The following is a 19,496-nucleotide window of genomic DNA, read 5'->3' as shown; positions in this document are numbered from 1 at the left end:
TTTCCTCTACAGGGGCCAGGAGGGGTGTCACTGGTGAGGAGACAAGACCTAAGGGGTAGAAATGCAGCAGGAGGAATGATTTTGAATATCACAGAGGAAAATATCTAGAGGTGTTTGAACTACACTGCTGGCCAGCAGTCCAAAGGCAAAGAGCTTTCTGCAAAAAGTTATCCATCAAGTCCCTGTGTGTAAAAGACAAAAGTTAGAGACACCCCCAACATTCAACAGCAGCGGAGGGCTTAAGTAACTCCTGGTTGCCCACTCAGCCATTCAAAGAGAGAGTGACAAGCCCCTCTCAACGTGGAAAAATGCTTATTGTAAAAAGTAAGAGCTAAATGCTATACTGTGATTTTTCTAAGTACAAACATGCTTATTGGAAAGAAACGGGAAAAATAGAAACCTGAGTAAAGTTTTAACAGTGGTGTGGGATGATGGGTGGAGTAGAGTTCAAACACAGTTAAATTATTTTTGAAAGACTATAATATAAAGATTAACAAACAGTTCAAAAACAAGCGTCATGGCAAAGAGACAAAGCATTGGTTTTCTGGTTACTTGGTAACATCCAAACGACAGGATCCACGGGCCCCAGGCCCTCAAAGGGCCAAGGACACCGTAGATGCTCGCCGCCGACAGTGTGTGGCATGACCCCAGCAGGATCAGGAAGTCGAGGTGCAGTCCAAGCCCTGCAGGGAGGCTGGCTGGTGATCACGCAGGACGACGGGCTATGATAACACCGCTTGGGGACAACCTGAACCCGGGTGGATGGAGCACAGAGGATGGGGCCCCGGCTGGACTCCTCGCTCACAGGGAGGGGTGCAGGGCCAGCCCTGTTGTGGTCTCTCTTTTTTCTGCGCCTGCTGCGTCTCCTGCCATAGCAGTGAGCGACCTGCACTGGGTGAGACCTAGAGCTGGAACAGGACACCAAGGCCTTGAGAAGCCCTTCCTGGAAGAAAGCGAACATCCCATCTGTGTGCCCCACCCCGAGCGAGCACTGGTGTACCCCAGGTAACATGCGACGCAGCTGGGGTCCCCGGAGCGGGACCCCTTCCCCTTCCTCTCTTTGCTGCATTTTCTCATGGGGAGTGGGGAGCTAAGTCAACCCCGCGAGGGGCCCAGTGGCCGAGAGAATGGCGTGCAGCAGGTGCTGCAGGAGGGAAGGTGCCAGGTAGAGGGGAGAGGAATGGAGGGCCCTCAGAGCTGGATCTAGAAGGGTCCCGGAGGCCCCGGGCTGTGCTCAGACCCCCACTCAGGGAGAGCACTCTGGGCTGGGTGTGCTGCTGGCAGCGGAGGTTCTGAGGGGGCAGGGATGGGTGAGGCCCAAGGTGGCTTCAGACCCCTGAAGGTCCATCCGGGGTGGGGGGCTACACTTGTCCTGCCCGAACGCTGCGAGCGGGGGCCCCTAGGAGCTGGGACTCTACACCGAGAGGCCGGGGTTTGAATCCCGGCTCTGCCACCTCCTAGCTCTGTGGCCTTGAGCAAGTTATTTTAACCTCTCTGTGCCTCAGTTTCTCCAAATATAAAATGGCACTAATAAAAGTAATCCCTCTTATTGGGCTGTTTTGAGGATTAAATGAATCAGCATTGCACCAGCACGGGGCAAAGACTGTCAACACTGCATGTTTGTCCAATAAAAATATAAACTAGTGGCCAGGGTGGCTCACAGGGGACCGGGCCTCCCCACCAGTGACACTGACAAAGTGGTGGAGCACTCGGCTGCAGAGGTGCCCTCCACCTTGGTGGCGGGGTAGTCGTTGGGCCCCACTCACCCCCCCAACTTGGCACACAAGGAGCTAGGTGGGCAGAGTTAATGAAAGATTGTAGTTGAGTCCAAATTGTCAACAGACCTCCATTAGTGGCTACAGGAGTATTGGGTGTGGCTCGGGGACTGATAAACACACCAAGGGGCCCCTGGCCAGCCTCCAGTGACGACAAGGCTGACGAGGGAGGCCTCCAGGGGGCAGAAGGGAGGGGCCCGGAATGCAGGCAGTAGGGGGTTGACAGAGACAGCGAGGGCTTGGAGGCCTCAGGAGCAATGAGGGCTTTCCCAGTCACTAGGTCTTTTTGGACTTTATTTCAGCTCAGTTCCATTAAATAAACATTTTAAAGCAACGGGATATGCTCAGCCAAATGGGGGACGCAAAGAGAATGAACACAGAACCTTTGTCTCAAGGAGCTCACAGCTGACTTGGAGGAAGAGAACATCATCAATCCCACCACCCACCAGGCACCGGCAGCTCCCACACCAGCACCAGGAACTCTCGGCACCACCTCACACACTTATAACAGCCGCAGGATGGGCACAGAGAAGCTGAGAGGTTAAGCAGGCCAACTAAGGTAACGCAGCTTGTGAAGGGTAGTGGCATCTATGTCTGACTTTGGGGTCTGTGCCCTCAGCAACACATGTATTGTCTCCACTGGAACCTGTGAAAATAAAGGCAGGAACACATGGTATGTGTTAGGGAAGAGCCCCGAGCCTCAGTTTATTCATCTGTGAAATGGGCATAATGACCTCTAGTTTCCTGAGTGACAGGGGATGCTGTATGTGACAGGTTCTACTGTTTCTATGGGGGCCCAGAATAGGCAGTAACAGGAGCTGCCCTTGAAGGGTAGAAACCAAGTGCTATGAGGCAGGCAGCAGGGCAGGAGGAACAGCATGAGCAAAAGCCTGGAGGCGGGACATGTAACTGTTCCAGTTTCAAGCGGAGAGGAAGCAGGAGGTTTCAGGGCTGAGATGAGAAGCTGCTCAGCTCCTTTATCTTTCTTCTTCCCTCTGCACCCCTGGGGCAAGTTCTGCTGGCCTCCGTTTGCACTTTCTCCCTTCCAGCTCCTCCTCAGCCCACGTAGTCTGGCTTCTGCTCATATCACTCACCGGAAACACTCTTGCCAAGGTCCTCGGTGCCAGCCTATAGCCAGCCCGATGGCCATCCTTGGGTCTTATCTTCCCTCTTCACCGTCCTAGGCATGCTCCTGACCTCCTCCTCGAAACACTACCCCGGGGCTATATCAACATGTAGACATGCACTCTTGGGTTTACTTCCCTCCATGCTGGACTCTTCCCCTCTGTCTCCTTTGCTGGCTCCATCCCCTGCGCGACCTGGATGTTGCTGTGGCTGGTCCTGGACCTATTTCTCCAACACATTCTCACCAGGAGACTCATCCTTTCTTGAGGCTTACCCACTGCCTCCATGCGGATGTCCAGACCACAATCTCTAGCTCAGCGTCCGCCCTGAGCACTGGACCCCTGTACCAATCTGCCTGCTGGACACCTTGCCTGCATGTGCTCCAGGCAGTCTGAACTCAAAATGAACCTAGAAGGACTCATCGCATTCCCCCAATTGCTGCTGCCCCTTCTGGCCCCCTCTGCCAGTAGTTGGTGTCACTGATGCAGGTTGCCCAAGTCAGACCCTGGGAGTCATCCCCGCAGAGCTCCTGAGATGCCTTCTAGACTGCCCCACTGCACTCTGACCCCACTGCCAGAGAAGCCCATGTAAAATGCCAAACAGCCCACGTCATCCCCTGTTCAGAAGCCTTTAAAGGCTCTCCATTATGTTGGGGATAAGACCTACACTTCACTGCATGCCACTCTTGTCCCAACCTCTTCACTGCACACCTTCCCACTGTCCCCAGGTCTCATGCTCCAGCCAGACTCAAATCATGGAGCAGATTTACCTTCCTTCACCTTAATCCTCCCAATCCTGACAGTCCCTAGGGCTCAGCTTGAAAGTCACCTCCTCCAGGAAACCTTCCTGCTGCCCCAGGATGAGTTAGGACCCCTCTTCTGTGTTCCCATAGCAGATGTGCACAACTGCTCTTTTCCTATGTCACACTGATGCTTTCTCTCCTCACTCCCACCCTGAGTTCATAGAGTTCACAAGGAACTGTCCTTGTGCTTTGTTTTTCTAGTGCTGAGAAGTATTTGCTGAAATCAAAGGATCTGGGAAGAGTCTTAGAAACAGACCTTGGGGGTGTTCTTTGAGGGAAATGGGTTACCCTATGTGTAGACACTGAAAGGAAGCAGCTAGAGTATTAACTACAATTCTTAGCCGCCTTCTAATGGGTGACCACGTGACCCAGTTTGGGCCAACAAGGCTTAAGGAAATGTAGCTGAGCATGCGCAGGAGAGATTTGCTTCCCTGATGTGCTCACGGCCCCTTCCTGTTTTCTGTCTTCCACTTCCTCCCTGGAATTAGGAGAGGAGGCTGGCGGTGTAGCAGCCATCTTGTGACGATGAGCCAGCCATAAGTACGGGAGTCACACACTAAGGAATCTTGAAGGGACCTAGGTCATGACCCCTGGACTACCTACTAGTGGCTTCTTATTATGAAAGACAAATAAATCTCATTGAGGCCCCAACTTCAGCTGGGTCTCCATTACATTTAGTTGCACTCCCCCATAGAAAAGGCAGTTGATGACAGATAACCATCTGTGGGCATTTCTGAATAGACCTTTCCTTTAAAGAAGATGCTAGTCGTGACAGTGGGCAGAGGCAAGATTAATGGATCAGGACAAGGTGAGGGTTGGAGAGGCTGACCCTGCCTAGGATTCTGTCAGAGGACCACGGCAAGGACTCACTCAAGGTTTGAGGAAGAGGCTCCAGTCATGGCGGCCCTAATGTGACCATGACCTTGGCCTGGGCCTCTCTGGTCTCTGCTTGGTTTCACTTGTGAAATGAGGCTGCTGGAATAGATAGCTTTTCAAAGGGCATAGTGCTGCAAGTCTGGGCTTTGGAGTCGGGAAAGCAGGGTTCAGGTTCCAGCTTCATCGCTTACTAGGTGTATGACTTCCAGTCACTCTTTTTGGTTGACCTCGTCATCATCTGTAAAATCCAGATTGTGACAGTGCTGATAACTGTTGGGCTAATGCTGGGGTTCTGTGGCATCGTGCCTGGGGGTGCCAGCAGAATGCCTGGAGCAATCCACCATGGCTGCTACAGCCCAGCGCCCAGCACACATTGAGTGCTCTGTGGGGAAGGCCGTTCTTGTGTTGCAAGTTCTCTAAGACGGCTTACTGGTGACCAGAGTTTCATGCCTACTCTGGATCTGGGGCTGCTGCAGGGCTCTGGAAAGCCTCTCTGATGCCCCTCGATCTGTGGGTGAGTAAAGTGGCCCAAGGCCACCCACTGTCCAATGGCTTTTCCTCTCCAGCACTGTGTGTTGTTGTGTCCAGGGTCCTAGGCCACAGGTAGAAAGGAGAAGCCCCTGGACATCGGACAGCCCAGACCAGGCCCAGAAAGGCATCAGGCCTTGGGTAGAAGTAAGAAACCTACATGGTCCGTCTGTCCTGTGGCCCCTGTCTTAGCCGAATCTTCCTGGGAGTTGAGGGGCATCTTTTCCTGGGAATAGCTGGGAGTGGGGATGTGAGGGTGGGGGCTTGAAGAGGTTGGTTCTGCAGAGAACTACAGAAATTAGGGAGTTAGAAAAATACCCCTAGAACTGGATTCCTTACTGCAGCTGCTCTGGGCAGACCCTTCTTACCCTTCTCGTGAAAGTGTCACCTTCTTTCTCTTTTCTGCACTACCTCTCCTGGTGGAAAAGATCTTGGGGAAAAAAAAAGTAAGCGTCTGTTCTATTCCAGCCCTGAAAAGGAGATCAGTGGGTGCATCCCATTTGTCCACGACCCGCCCCCCCTCCCCTCAACACTCCAGGCCAGGCGCAGCCATGCTGACACTCGACAGCACCTCCAGTTTACCTTGGCTCCCGTCCAGAGAGTCCAGGCCCAGCCCGGGGCGGCCCCCACCTCTCCACCTTTGTTACCAGGCCCCTCTGCAAAGCAAAGAGCAGTTTAAATATAAATCAGTCCTGGACGCAAACAGAGCCTCGGCAAGTCTCAGAGCCATCACCGGAACTGAGAGCCCAGGTTTTCGGCGAGTGCAAACAAGCAGAGACCGACTCCGTAAACCTCCCTGAGCGCGTCGGGAGGGGCGCGGAGGCTCCGCTTCCCTTCACAAGCGTCGGCGCCTCTCCGACACCCCTGGCTCCCGCTGGCCCCCCCGGCGACCCTCGCTCCTCCGCCAGTCTCCTCCGGCCCCCGCAGCCCTGCCGATCCCTTCTCGGGGCCCCTGCAGCCTGCGGGCCCGCGGCATTCACCCCGCCCCGTCAGCGCCCCGGACGCCCCCCCACTCCGCAGCCTCCCGCCCCCTCCCTCAGACCTCCCCCTCCCGGGGCCCGCCACCTCCCGCCCCCTCTCGCCCCCACCCTCCAGCGGGCGGGACCTACTCCCGGGGCGATCGAGCCTCGCGGGTCCCTGCAGGGCTGCGGGCGCGGAGACAACACCGGCCGGAACGAGGTCAAGCGCAGCTGGCCACCGCGTCACACCTGTCTGAGGGGGCGGCGGCGGGGCGGGGGCTCGCAGCGCCTTTGACACCCGAGGGAAAGAGGGAGGAGGGAGCGCGCGTTTCATCATCGGCGGCGGCGGCGGCCACTTATAAAACTTCTGGGCGCGCACCCTCGCGCTCAGTCTCCTCCGGCCGCGCCGCGTGCCTCCTCCGGCCACCAACGCCGCACCCGCCACCCGCCGGCCGCCCGCCGCAGCCCAGGCGTCCCGGCCCCGCTCGCCCGGCCTCCCACCCCGGGCCCCGCGCTGCAGCCACCATGGGGCTCCTACCCGAGCCCGGCGCGCGCCAGGGCAGCGGCGCCTCTGCGGGCCGAGCCGGCCGCTGTCCCCGCTCTATCTTCAGCAACGTTAAGGTGAGCGGAGAACCCGGGACGTCCTGGCCCGAGCCGCGCCGGGCGCACCTTCGGCGGGGTCCCGGCGTCGGTGCTGCGGGCGCTCGGGAGGCGCTGGGGGGGCGGGCTCCCTCCCTCGCCGTCTATCCGTCGGTGTCGCGCTCCGGGACGCATCCCCGCGGGCCCCGCGCCGCCGGCGAGGGGGCACCTGGCGAGGGAAACGCGTGCTGGGCGTGTGTGCATGTGTTTGCGCGAGTATGTGCTCGCGCGCGTGCTCACACGCCCTCGTCAGGGTAGGAAACAGGGCGATGAAAGTACTTGCTATTGGGCCAACTCTATTCAGATAGTCCTGGCACTAGCCGAGGGAATTGTTCTGTTCTTTGAAAAAGAACATCTCCGGGGCACCTTTTTGGGCTCCTGTGGGCAGTTACTTCGTTAAGGAAGTGGGCTTGGAGTTGCCCGTGTCTTGCGCCTGGTAGGGGACAGGCTGGGGCCCCTCTGAGATGAAGATCAGAGCCCATCTCATCCTGGGTGGCTGGCAGAAGGGCTGTTCTCTGCTAGGCTTTCGTCTTCCCCAAGGGCGGCAGCGCGTGAGCTCTGCTACCTGAACGGGCTGCTGCCTGCAATGCTGAGAATTCCCCCGAGGCTGGCAACCAACACTGCAGGTCTTGGACCAGCTTTCCTGGTCCGGAACTGGCCCCAGGAAAGCAGAGGCTTTTGCAGTCTATTCCGTAAAGTCTAGGCAGGTGCCTGGCAAGTTATGGGGAGTAGGTGAAGGGGTGTAGGCAGTAGTGTGGTGAGGACGCTTTCCCCCCCCCAGGGGGTCAGGAATGCTTTCCACCCCCTCACAGGTCCAAGAGGACTGGAATGGTTGAATCCACACTCGGGCTTTTTTGCCTCTTCTGGCACGGCAGAAGCAACTGAGGAATGCATCTCCTGTGGTGAGGATGTGGGAGGTTGTAAAGCCCAGGTCTCGGCTCCTTGGGGTCAGGGTGGGAATTATGGTGCAGAGAGGTTGTTTCCGGCAATCACACAATCAGATGGGGCTAGGTAATGCCTCCAGTGGAGCAATTAAGGGGAACCCAGAACATACAAATGGAGGATGGGGGTCTCTGTGGGCCAGTTATGTGTGTCCAACAGAAAAGGATCTGGAGGTCACAGTGGAGCCCATCTATGTACTTACTCATATTGTTAGCAGTAGAGCTGGGCTCCCCACTCCTGCTTCTGCTCTTTCCCCACACCACACTAAATAAAGGTTGAATTGATTCCATGGTTGGACATAAATAAGACATAGAAATTTTGAGATAGTTTAAAATAATCCTCAAATCTCCTCACCTTTGGCCAGACCCTGATGAGAACACTGTGTGTGGTTTTGATTCCATCATTTAAAAGAGTTTAGAGAAGTTTCAGCAGAGAACTGTGGAAAATTTGGGGTTTATAACTTAGGAATTGGGAGGAAAGGGCAGGGGCAACGGTTGGATGGTCTGAAAAGAGAGAGGCCCAGGAGGGAGCCAGGGTGGGGGCAACTCTCTCTGTTTTCACCACTCTTAGGGTTGGGAGCAGGAGGGGGGACAGCTGACAGCGAGGGTAACCCCAAACGAGATTGATCCATTTAGACCCGCCGTGAGTCCCTAAAATAAATGAGTTTATGGCAGCAGTTTCTTTGAAGATCTATAAAAATAAGATAATTTATCACGTGCTGATGATTTAGCCACAACGTGCCTGAGGCCTGGACCCAGGCCAACTGGCCTCTGGAAGGCTCATACCAGTTAAGAGTCTTTCTGAACTCTAAAAACCAGATTCCTTTAATCATTGCCTCCGTTGATCCACAGTAATTCTAAGACCAGAGTTAGGAGCAACTTCCACTTAGCTTCACTTACCCGCCTGAAACCAGGTAGGAGATTGGATATCTCAAGGCAAATCTGGGGGCTGGAATTCCATTAGTTAAACTCCCTGAATTCGTTTCTTCCAGGGGGTAGGACTGGCTTCTGGGGGCTTTGCTATTTGATGAGAGATTTCCTTCTCCCAATGAGAGGTTTGGTGGCTGCCATGCACCCTCCCAGGGGGGTATGGACTGCACATGTCATGACACGTGTGACATGGGAGGAACACAGGACACCCAACCTGAGGACCCATCATTTTTCTAGGTTCCTCATTGTTGGGACAGACTAACCAATAGGCTTTATGACATTCCTGCAAAACGCCACATACCATATGGTTAGGGAAAGGGGATGAAGCCAGGGGACTCAGATCCAAGCCCCATGCCATCCCCTTACTAACGAGGTAACACAGGGAAGCACTCCTGAGCCTCGGAGTCCTCATGTGAAAAAAAACTGGGTAATATGAACAATTCCCTCCTCCCGGAGGCAGGGTGGAGGAGGCCTTCGTAAGGATTATGTGGAATGAGGCAGAGGAAATGGCTTTGTAAACCATACTGGGCTTTCTGGGATTGGCATCACTGTGAGCTCTGTTCTCGCCTCAACAAACAAGACTGTGAATTCAAACGTCATTTAAGGATCGATTATTCCACCAATTACGACTCATTCTATGAGACATAGTTAATAGTTAAGAAAACCTACAGTTAATAATAATATCCAAAAATAGCAATAGTAGCAAACAACAACAGATCTGGCTGAATTTACTGGGAACTATGGAAATATCTTACCCATATGCAGTCCTCATTACAGCTCTGTCAACGGGATGCTGTTACTGTCCCCATTAATGATGAGGAAAACAAGGCTTAGTGAGGCTGGTCCTTTGGGCTTGGATACATAGCCAGAAAGGGTGGAGTGAAGAGGAACCAGGAACGTGAGCCTCCAAGTCAGAACCCCTAACCCCTGAGCGCCTGGCCCTTTCTGTCGCACGGCACTGGTCAGCTCAGCGTTAGCGCGTGGAGATCCCTCAGATGTGCTTGTTCCGAGCGGTCAGGGCTTTCTCCAGGCCCTGGTGACACACACATCCCAGCCGTGACCAGGGGCCACTGCCATGGCTGCAACACAGATCCGCTAAGCGCTACAGGCCTCAGACCCTTTCATTCTCCTGATCTCATCGCAAGAGCCTGGTGACTCTCAGGCTCAGGGTGAGTTTTTGGTACTTCCTTCTGCAGGAGTCAATACAATCGTATTTAATCTAGAGACAGTCTCAATTGCCTCTGGGTTACAGCATTCTTAAGAACTAGAGGACCTGCTCGCCAGTCGTTGTCAGAGGGAGCAGTTCGGCATCCAGAACTCCAAAGCTCTAAATTAAAAACAGGTTCATTCAACAATTACGGGGCAGGGGTGGGGGAGTTAGTGGGGAGCCTTTTGGCTAACTTATCCTGGCAGCCTCAAGAGATCTGTTTCTTCTGAAAATGAACTTTTGGGGCCAAACTGAGGTTGTCTTATAGAAGGAGTGGTCGATTGGTAATTGCTGCCCAAATTTTGGGAACTTAAACGCACCCAGGGCCCCAGTGTAGGGAAATAATGGATATCCAGTCAGTGGGGACGGAAGGCTGGGGAGAAAAGTGGGAAGAAAGGGATAGACAAATCTCACAGCTTGGCCTGGGTGGCTCTGGTGGCCTGTGACCTGTGACCTGGAGGGAGGCCCCCAGATGAGGGAGAGGTGCTTTGTCCTGGACTGTGTCCATAACGTCCTGAGGCCTCTGACCCCCAATCATGGGGCAGCAGCTTGGGCTTACTTCTCAGTTTCCAGAGGAAAGTGCTATAGCCCAGCAACCTGCAATCCATGCTTGGGGAGACACTCTGAAGAGAATCCCCTGGGCCAAAGAATTCCTCATCACCTGGTGGATAAGATATGCTCCTCCCTCCCCAGGGTGTATTTCTCTGACGTTGGGGACAGCATATATTATGATCTCCAGGGTGTCTGTCCCCTGAGAGGCCCACCTTGCCCTGCTTGTGTGTGTGTGTGTGTTGGGGAGGCAGTTTTGGGGGATGGTTTGGGGGGTGGGGAGGGAGAACTATGGGAATGGGGGGGGTGGGGGTCAAAGGTCACTTAGACCCTTTCCTCCTGTAACTACGCTCAAAGCCCTTCCTAGCTTTCCTCGTGTCTCCTGGTGATGAATTCGTGACCTGTGCTGCCACAGAACAAGTGGAAGAGGGATTTATTTTGAAATAATTATAGATTCATAGGAAAAACAGTGCTGAGAGGTCCTGTGTTTACCCAGTTCCTCCCAAGGATTTCACCTTACATAATTACAGTGTAATACCAAAAGCAGGAAATTGACATTGTCATGATGTGTGAGTATAGTTCCAGGCCATTCGATCGTGTGTACAGATTCAGGGAGCCACCACCCCACTGCTTCAAGACAGAACTATCCCATCTCCACAAAGGTCTCCTTCCGACTCCTATCCTGGATATGTTCTCTAGCGCTGTAATTTTGTCATTTTGAGAACATTATATAAATGGAGTCATGCAATATGTGTGTGACCTTTTGAGACTGGCTTTTTTCATTAAGCATAATGCTCTTGAGATCGACCCAAGCTGTTCCATGTATCAATAGTTTGTTCCTTTTTATTGCTGAGTACTATTCCATGGCATGGATGTATCGTGATTTGTCCAGCCTTTCACCTATTGAAGGACCTTTGGGTTGTTTCCTGTTTGGGGCTATTACAAATAAAGCTGCTATGAACAATCATGTATAGGTTTTTGTGTGGACATAAACTCTCATTTCTCTGGGGTAAATGCCCAGGAGTGCATTTGCTAGGTCATATGGTAGTTGCACGTTGATTTTTAAAAGAAACTGCCAAACTGTTTTCCAGAGTGACCATAACATTTTACATTTGCCCCAGCAAGGTATGAGAAATTCAGTTTCTCTACATCCTGGCCAGCATTTGGTGTTGTTACTGCTTTTTATTTTAGCTATCCTTTTTTTTTTTTTTTAAGAATTCCACCCCTACAGAAAGGCACTGCCCCTGGTGAAAATAAACCAGAGGACCCCATTTTTATGCAACAATAGAATGTAAACACCGGCAGGAACCTCCTCCAGATGAAGAAATGGGCCCAGGAGGGGAGGTGACCTATGCAAGGTCACAGGGAACTGGAAGTAGAGTATTTTAACTATTCGAATTGGTGTGTAGTGAGATCTCATCATGGTCTTAATTTGCATTTCCCTAATGGCTGGTGATGTTGAACATCTTTTCATGTGCTCATTTGCCATGTGTATATGCTCTTCACTGAAATATCTGTTCATATATTTTGTCCATTTTTCTTTTCCTTTCTTTCTTTCTTTCTCTCTCTCTCTCTCTCTTTCTTTCTTCCTTCCTTTCTTTATTATTTTTGGCTGCGTTGGGTCTTTGTTGCTACGCTCAGGCTTTCTCTAGTTGCGGTGAGCTGGGGCTATTCTTCGTTGCGGTGCTCAGGCTTCTCCTTGCGATGGCTTCTCTTGTTGTGGAGTATGGGCTTTAGGCGCACAGGCTTCAGTAGTTGTGGCATGTGGGCTCAGTTGTTGTGGCTCACGAGCTTAGTTGCTCCATGGCATGTGGGTTCTTCCCGGACCAAGGATCGAACCCATGTCCCCTGCACTAGCAGGTGGATTCTTAACCACTGCGCCACCAGGGAAGTCCCTCCATTTTCTAATTGGATTTTTAAATTGTTGTTTTGAGAGTTCTTTATATAGGTGAGATGCAAGTCCTTTGTTGGGCATGTGGTTTGCAAATATTTTCTCCCAGTCTATAGCTTATGTTTTCATCCTCTTAACAGAATCTTTCACAGAGAAAAAGGTCTGATTGTGTATATAAAGTCCAATTTATCAATTTTTAATTTTCTCTATCCTGCTTTTAGTGCATGTCGAAAACTCTTCACAAATCCTAACTCCTGAAGGAGAAATCCTCTGTTTTCTTCTAAACGTTTTATAATTTTACATTTAAATCTATGATCCATTTTGCGTTAATTTTGTAGAGATGTGAAGGTTTTAGGTCAAGGTTCATTGTTTTGCCTGTGGTTATGCAATTGTTCCTGCACCATTTGTTGACAAGACTCTCCTTTCTCTATTGAATTGCCTTTGTAACTTTGTTGAAGATCAGTTGGCCATACTTGTGTGGGTCCATTCTGGGTTTTCTATCATGCTTCATTGATGTATGTGTGTATCTCTCTGCCAATACCACAATGTCTTGATTACTGCAGCTAAACAGCAAGTCTTGATATCAGGTAAAACTTGATTTTCATTCTGCAATGGAATGATTACCAAACCTTATAACCCATTCAGTTTCTCTTCTACTTTGCCTTTTAGGAAGATTTAAGGACAGATTTAAAGCTTGCTTTTAGTAGGTGGATGGGATCTTACATATTTACATGTTTCCAGCTTTTCTTCTGGCCTTAGCTGAATGGTTGTCTTTTCCCTTGAATTTGATTTTTCAGTCTATGTTCTTAAGCTTTTTCTATTCGTAATGACAGCCCTGCAAGGGAGGTATCAGCATCTCCATTTCATACTTGAAATCGAGGCACATCCAAGACCACATATCCAGTCAATGGCAAAGCAGGAATTCCCACCAGGGTCATCTCACTCCCAGCCCCTTTCTTCCCACGGCCCCAGAATGCCTCTCAGTTCTGGATTCTTTCATCCGTGAACCTTGGGGCCTGAGCTCAGTGATCTCTGAGGTCCTTTCAGGTTCTCAGATTCCCATCTCATGCTAAGTTGCTGATTGAGATGAGACCAGGAGCAGGGCCAGCTGGGTCTGAGCTTTGCCAGGAGACCTGCTCTGAAACCTGGCAAAAGAGGAGGGTGCGGCTGGCCGGGTTGTCTGCGATCAATCCCAGCTCTCTTGGTTTCATGGACCTTGATTCCCTGGGATGGATTAAGTTTGATCGGGGTGAAGGATGAACCCAAGGCCAGGAGTCTCAGACTACACTGTGCACTGGATGGAGGGGATGGTCCTATCCAGTGAGCAGCCCTCTCCCAGAGCTGTCTTCCCAGCCTCGTTGCCTTGTTGGGTGGAGACGCTGTGGAGGCTGTGGCTTGGGGAGAGGGCACCAGCCAGCGCAGTAACCCCAGGACTTGTGACCTGTGGGACACTCAGTCTGGTCAGCATTGGCACTGACCCCCACAGGGCTGACCGCTGCCTCTATAAATATGGGCAAACGAACCCTTTCTTTATCATTTAGTGTGCACCAAGTCCTGTAGGAACCTGAGAGTCCTGATGACAAGTTTTATTTTGTTTACCCAAACATCAGCCATACCCATTTATGTTCTGAAGGGTGCTCCATCCAACACCCTTGAGAGATGCTGGCCTAGAGCACAGAAGGCCTCAGTTAAAATGCAGAGGGCACCAGGGAGGGTATAGCAAGCTAGTGGTTGTCAATCTGCCCACCAAGATGCCCTGAATTCTAGAAGGCAGTGACCGGTCTCCACAACGGAGCAGGACAAGGGGATGAAGGGTGGTGTCTGGAAATGTGGTTTAACAAATCATGAATATTACATTTCTGTAGTATTTTATGTTTCATCCTAGAGTCAAGTGTATTTTATATTTTCCTCCACAATATATCTACATGCTTCCAAATAATATGTTGTATTTCCCCCCAAATCTTGGAGTGAGACTGATGCTCCAGGAAGCTATGCCACGTCTAGCTCACGTCTCCCAGATGTGACCCCAGCTGGAGTTTGGGAAACAACACAGCAAGCCTCAAGTCAGAATTAGTTTTTCTAACCCAGCCAGCTTGTTGGGCATAGAGGGAACCTAGGAAATGTAAGTGGGACAGGTGTGGTGTGTGAGTAGCAGACAGTTCCTGGGCTGAGCCTGTGGGACACCCCAGGAGAGGAGCCGGCTAGAGAACACGGTGAGGCCCCTGCTGGCCTGGGGAAAGGGGACAGTGGCAGAGGGGAGCGGGAGGACGGCAGGCTGCCAGAGCCACACTTGTCCTGCCCGACTGGCTGCCAGAGAGATTTCAGGATGGAATTAAACCGACCACATTCTCAGTCTGTTTTACATGTCCTTCCTGCCTGTGCTCCAGGCCCTTCTGAAATTGTGCTGCTTTGCCTTTAATTCACAGTGCATTTGAGGGAAGTGGTGGGGAGCTGAGTGTGGATACTGGAGCCTGGGCCTCACTCACTCGTGAGCCTTTACTGCATGTTTACAGTGGGAGGCTCTTCCCCAGGCTTCGCTGTTTGCACTCAGCTCCCAAAGAGACCCCCACGTTTCCAAGAAACAATGGCCTGTAGAGCCCTGCTTCTCAATGTGACCCACTGCCTCCATCTGCCCAGGACCGAGGGGGTTCCTGGGACACAGGACTTTCAGTTTTAAAACTGAAACTGTCTGGGCAGATTGGGATAAGTTTGTCACCCCACTGCCATTTTACAAGAATGGACTTCCACCCACTGATTGTGGGGCAGGGGAGGTGCCCATGGAGAGCCAGGGATGGTGCCCAGCAATGGAAATAAGCCTCAAGGACTTATGGCAGGAAGGAACTGAAGGCTTCCAGGGAGAAACCAAGCGGCAGGGCCCACTTATGCCTCTTGTTTGTACATGGAAGTCCTCCCGCCTGGCCCTGTTGTGATTTGTGCAGCATTTTTAACCTCTTACTGTATAGAATCCATACAAGTAATGATAAAACTGAGCTATAGAAACATGGTGCCCCTCACTTATAGAATTACTGAATTTCAGAATTGTATATCCCCCAGAGTGAAGCTAGCAGAGCCCCCTCTTCCTGGCCACTCTCCTCATTGTTTCTGGTAGAAAGCAGTCTCCCCTCTCCCACAAGTCCCTCTAACTAGGTTGAAACAGAAAGCCACGTGTCCTGGGCTACCCTCCTCTAAAAGCCGGGCCAGGCTCTGAAGGTGGGTGTTGCTGAGGGGCACGTGCGGCCCTCCGACTCTTGTTGTCCCAGATCACAAAGGTTTCCTCGCTGGTTCTGGTTATCGCTCACGAGGGGACCTCAGGCTTTAGGGAGGCTGGTGGGCCCGGGGTTTCCTGGAACCAGCAGAGACCTTCCCACGATGGGGACCCTCCCAGTTTGTTATGCTCTCAGGAGCCCAAGGCCTGCTCCCGCCCCAGCTCTCACACTGTTCCTTCTTACCCCCGTCTTTCTCTCTTCTCACCCCAGCTCTCGCTTCTCCCTGACTTGGGAGCTTTCATGGAGAGTCCAGCAAGAGCCCTGGACAGGTCACTGGGTCCACCCTCTGGCCTCCAGCTGGGCGACATCTCTCTGGAGCAAGTAGACAAGGGGCTCGCTGGGACCAGAGTCCCTGACTTGATCATCAAGGGGCCTGACAGAGACCCTTACGGAGGGCATCCGGCCTAATGCAGTGGGAACGTTCCTGTGGACCCCCGCCTGCGCCCCAGGCTGTAACACCCACATACCACCCACGCAGACTGGCCGAGCCCAAGCGAGGTAGGACCGGCCTTGTCTAGCAGACTGTCTCCAGCCCTGGACCTTGTCACTGACTTGGAAAGTGAGCCTCAGGGCCTTGTGGCTCCCGCTTCATTTCCACACTGCCCTAGCTGTCAGGAGGCTGCCCTCCTGGGCTCGCTGCCGCGCCAGACTCCTCCCTCTGTGTCCCAGGAAAGCGCAGGCCCACTGAGTCATCATGTGAATTTAATACATAAACACGTACAGTTAACAAGGAGCGGGGACAGGCGTTAGTCAAGCCTGTATTGGTTTACCTTAAAGTCACAAATATTTAGAATTCCCACCCTCAGCACCAACACATTTTTAGCCGCAATTATGATTTTCTGAGCTATCATCACAAAGACGGACACGTTTTATTAGGCCACATCTGTGTGATAAAGCATAAGGGGACGTGTGGATATTTAGTTGTGAACGCAAATGCTTTGTTGGGGGGCACCCATGTGTGCCACATTTAGTGAAATAACAAGGGCAGGTCCTTTCAGAAACGCTCTCTGTGCCGCGAGGTGCATGTTGTCCACGTTGTGTAGTGGAGGAAGGTGGCAGGCAGCCTGTGGAAACTGCCACCTCACACAGTGACAGAGCTGCAGTTCGGGCACTCTGTCTTAAGACCCTGTCCTCTGTGGCTGCTCTCCATTTCCCACCACAAACCCCAACCAGCCCAGCCAGGGCTCTGCTACTTCCGTCCCCATACTGACAGACACAGCAGGGCTGCTTATTCCTATTTATTGTTTCATTTTCCTGAACCAAATCTGACACTGGTGGCCTGGAACGTCCTTCTTCCTCAGTCTTCCTCTCTTGTGGCACATTGTCTCACTGACAGCACACAAGCGTTGAGACCAGGGACCCCGCGTGGGGTGGGGACAGAGACCAAGTGGCTTAGAAACCCTTCCTGAACAAATAAATGGAAACCCAGTCTGCTGAACAACATTTTATCATGTAACTCATCTGTTCAGAAACTTGTAATGAGGAAAACGACTCGCATAGCTAGTTATTGGCAAGGCAATAAATAAATCATGGGACATCCATCTATGAGATATTTACAAGACACGTTTTAAAGTTTTATTGCGGATAGTTTCAACTTGAGGGAAGGGTTCGTTCTATAATGTTAAGTAGAGGCGGCAGGATGGACAACTGTATGAAGAGATGATCAAGATTTTTAAAAGTCACGAGACTTAAAGAAGGTATACCTAAACAGAGATAGTGCCCTGAGTGGGATCCTATAAATCGTTTTTTCTTCTTTGTGACGTTCTCTGTTTTCCATATTTCTACAATAAACATGTCCTGCATTTATAATTAGAAAAAACTACCAATTAAAAGCCCTGAAGTCTGCGGTGACCCCCCGGACACCCACCTTTGCCTGGTGCCGCGAGATCTGTCGTTGTGGTCTATGAAATGAGACATAAGGTGGGAGGAGGCTGGTCTCCAGGTCCCTGAGGATGCACCAGAGATGCGGCCAGGAGGGCAGCCAGGGGACGGGGTTGTCTATAAGGACCATTCCTGTGCCCATCACTGTTGTCACTGCGTTTTTACATCTATTATTTCATCTGAGTCTTATGGCTCCTCAGTGATGGAGGTGAAGTCAGATAACAATGCTTTAACGCTTAAAGAGAGGCAAAACTATGGAACATTTTCTTTTCTGGGAAGATTGAGAAGTGTTTCTGTCCAGGAAGGCCTCTCTGCTCTTCTGTTGCCCCACTCCCAAGGACTGGCTCAGAGCTTGGGAATCCAGCCCTAAGGGTTGGCCAGACATCTTAGGGGAGTGAGTGTACCTGATCAGCTCCGTGCCATGTAGGAAGAATGGGCCTCAGGGGGAGGTGGTGAGGGCAGAGTCTGGGACAGGATCTGCTAAGGGCTGTCTGGGGTCTGGTCCTGAGCCTGGAGTTTTATACTTGGGAGGATGTGGTGACATCCCTGGGTTGGCTTTCACACAGTCATTTTGGTGAGCCTTGAGTCAGTTGGTGACCCACTGTTTGCAAGGCAGGACTCTGCTGATGTCATAAACAGCAGGGGTTTCAGAACTCTGAGGCTAGGAATGGTGTAAGGACAGCTGCCTGAGATGCATTCATTTGTTCATTTATTCATGCAACACGTAACTATTGATCACCTACCATCAACCATTGGAGGTACAGTGATGAACAAAACAGAGTGCGCCATGCGCTCATGAGAGATGTAAACAGTGGGCAGATGCACAAATAGATGCAAAGTTATAAGATGTGTCAAATAAGAGGGGAAAGAACTGAGTTTTGTGAGGGAGGAGAAGGTAGAAACAGAACTGGGTTCTGCTCAATACATCTGAGACTGCAGACTCTGAACTCTAACATGCCACCTTCTTGCTTCTGCTGTTTAGCCTCTGCATGGGGAATACAACCATGAATCAGGCAAGGTCCCTGTCTTCCAAAGGCTCTGGTTAGTTGGGATAAGATGGGTCATAAAGAACTATAGTGAATTGTAGTTTTCATCCATATGACAGGTTTACAAAACATGGGACCCTCCTACTACAAATACCTAGAGTTGCTGCATAAAATAGAACACCATCAAATATTTAAATGCAGAGCTGAACTTGGAAGAAAGAAAGTGAAATCTTCAGGGGCAAGAAATGATGAATGAGTTGGACACCCAAACAATGACTGTACCAGCAGGGGTTGAGGGGAAGCTGTGTGTAAAGAAACCCTCAAGAAACTCCTGTTGCAGATTGGGTATTAGTAATCATACAGGCACCGAAGATGACATGGGGAGCTGGCACGAAGACTCATACATGAAACTGGGTCCCTTGCTGAGAAAGGAACCCGTAAAACTTTGCCCACCACCCTGTTAGAGGTAAGAGGTATATCTCTAACAGGACCTCTGGGTAAAATAATTCCGCTGAGAAATCAAAACACCAAGTCCATGCCACATGGACTTGGAAGCAGAATGTATACTATCCACACGGTATGGGAATCTCTAAGCAAATAAATTAGGATAAGAAATTCATTCCGGGCTGGTGACGATTCTTTGCCATCTGGTAGACACAAGAGCAAAACCACTCTGGAGGGATACTTCTACAGTCCAGACCAACTGGAATCCCCAAGAGAAGACAATGGCCGTGGAAGAGGAGCTTAGGGTAAACAGTTATACAGGAAATGACCCATCATAAGCCACAGGCAGTACATATATTCAGTGAGGAAGATTAGCACCTCAAGATTTTAAGATAATGGAACATTTTGAAAGAGACTATAAAAATACATTGAAATGTTTAAAGAAGTGTAAGAAGAAATAGAAAACACCAGGAAAGAACAAACGCTGTGAAAAAGGAACAGGCAGATTTGAGAAACAAATGGGAATTCTATACATACAGAAAGTAAAAATTCAGCGAATGGTTAAATAGCAGATTAGGTACAGTGATTGGTTAATTAACAGATTAGATAATTTCCCAATTTGAAGTCCTTAACTTAATGACATCTGCACTAAATGATAATTAGTAAGTGGAAGATAGGGTTGAAGAAGTCACCTGAA

General features: G+C 51.1%; 1 protein-coding gene across 1 annotated transcript in view; it reads left to right on the top strand.

Annotated features, from left to right (window-relative positions):
• The first annotated feature begins 6,247 nt into the window (after window positions 1-6,247).
• The window catches only part of SLCO2A1 (solute carrier organic anion transporter family member 2A1), a 77,999-nt gene continuing 64,750 nt past the window's right edge, over window positions 6,248-19,496 (top strand). The window contains exon 1 of the mRNA XM_036850503.1: window positions 6,248-6,686. Within this exon, the coding sequence (XP_036706398.1) occupies window positions 6,591-6,686 (96 nt within the window). The 5' untranslated portion in view covers window positions 6,248-6,590. The remainder of the gene's footprint in view (window positions 6,687-19,496) is intronic.

The sequence above is a fragment of the Balaenoptera musculus genome, chromosome 4, assembly GCF_009873245.2.
Source record: "Balaenoptera musculus isolate JJ_BM4_2016_0621 chromosome 4, mBalMus1.pri.v3, whole genome shotgun sequence".
NCBI lineage: Eukaryota > Metazoa > Chordata > Mammalia > Artiodactyla > Balaenopteridae > Balaenoptera > Balaenoptera musculus.
The sequence above is the reverse complement of the archived record's forward strand: the minus strand, read 5'-3'. Positions and strand labels throughout refer to the sequence as shown.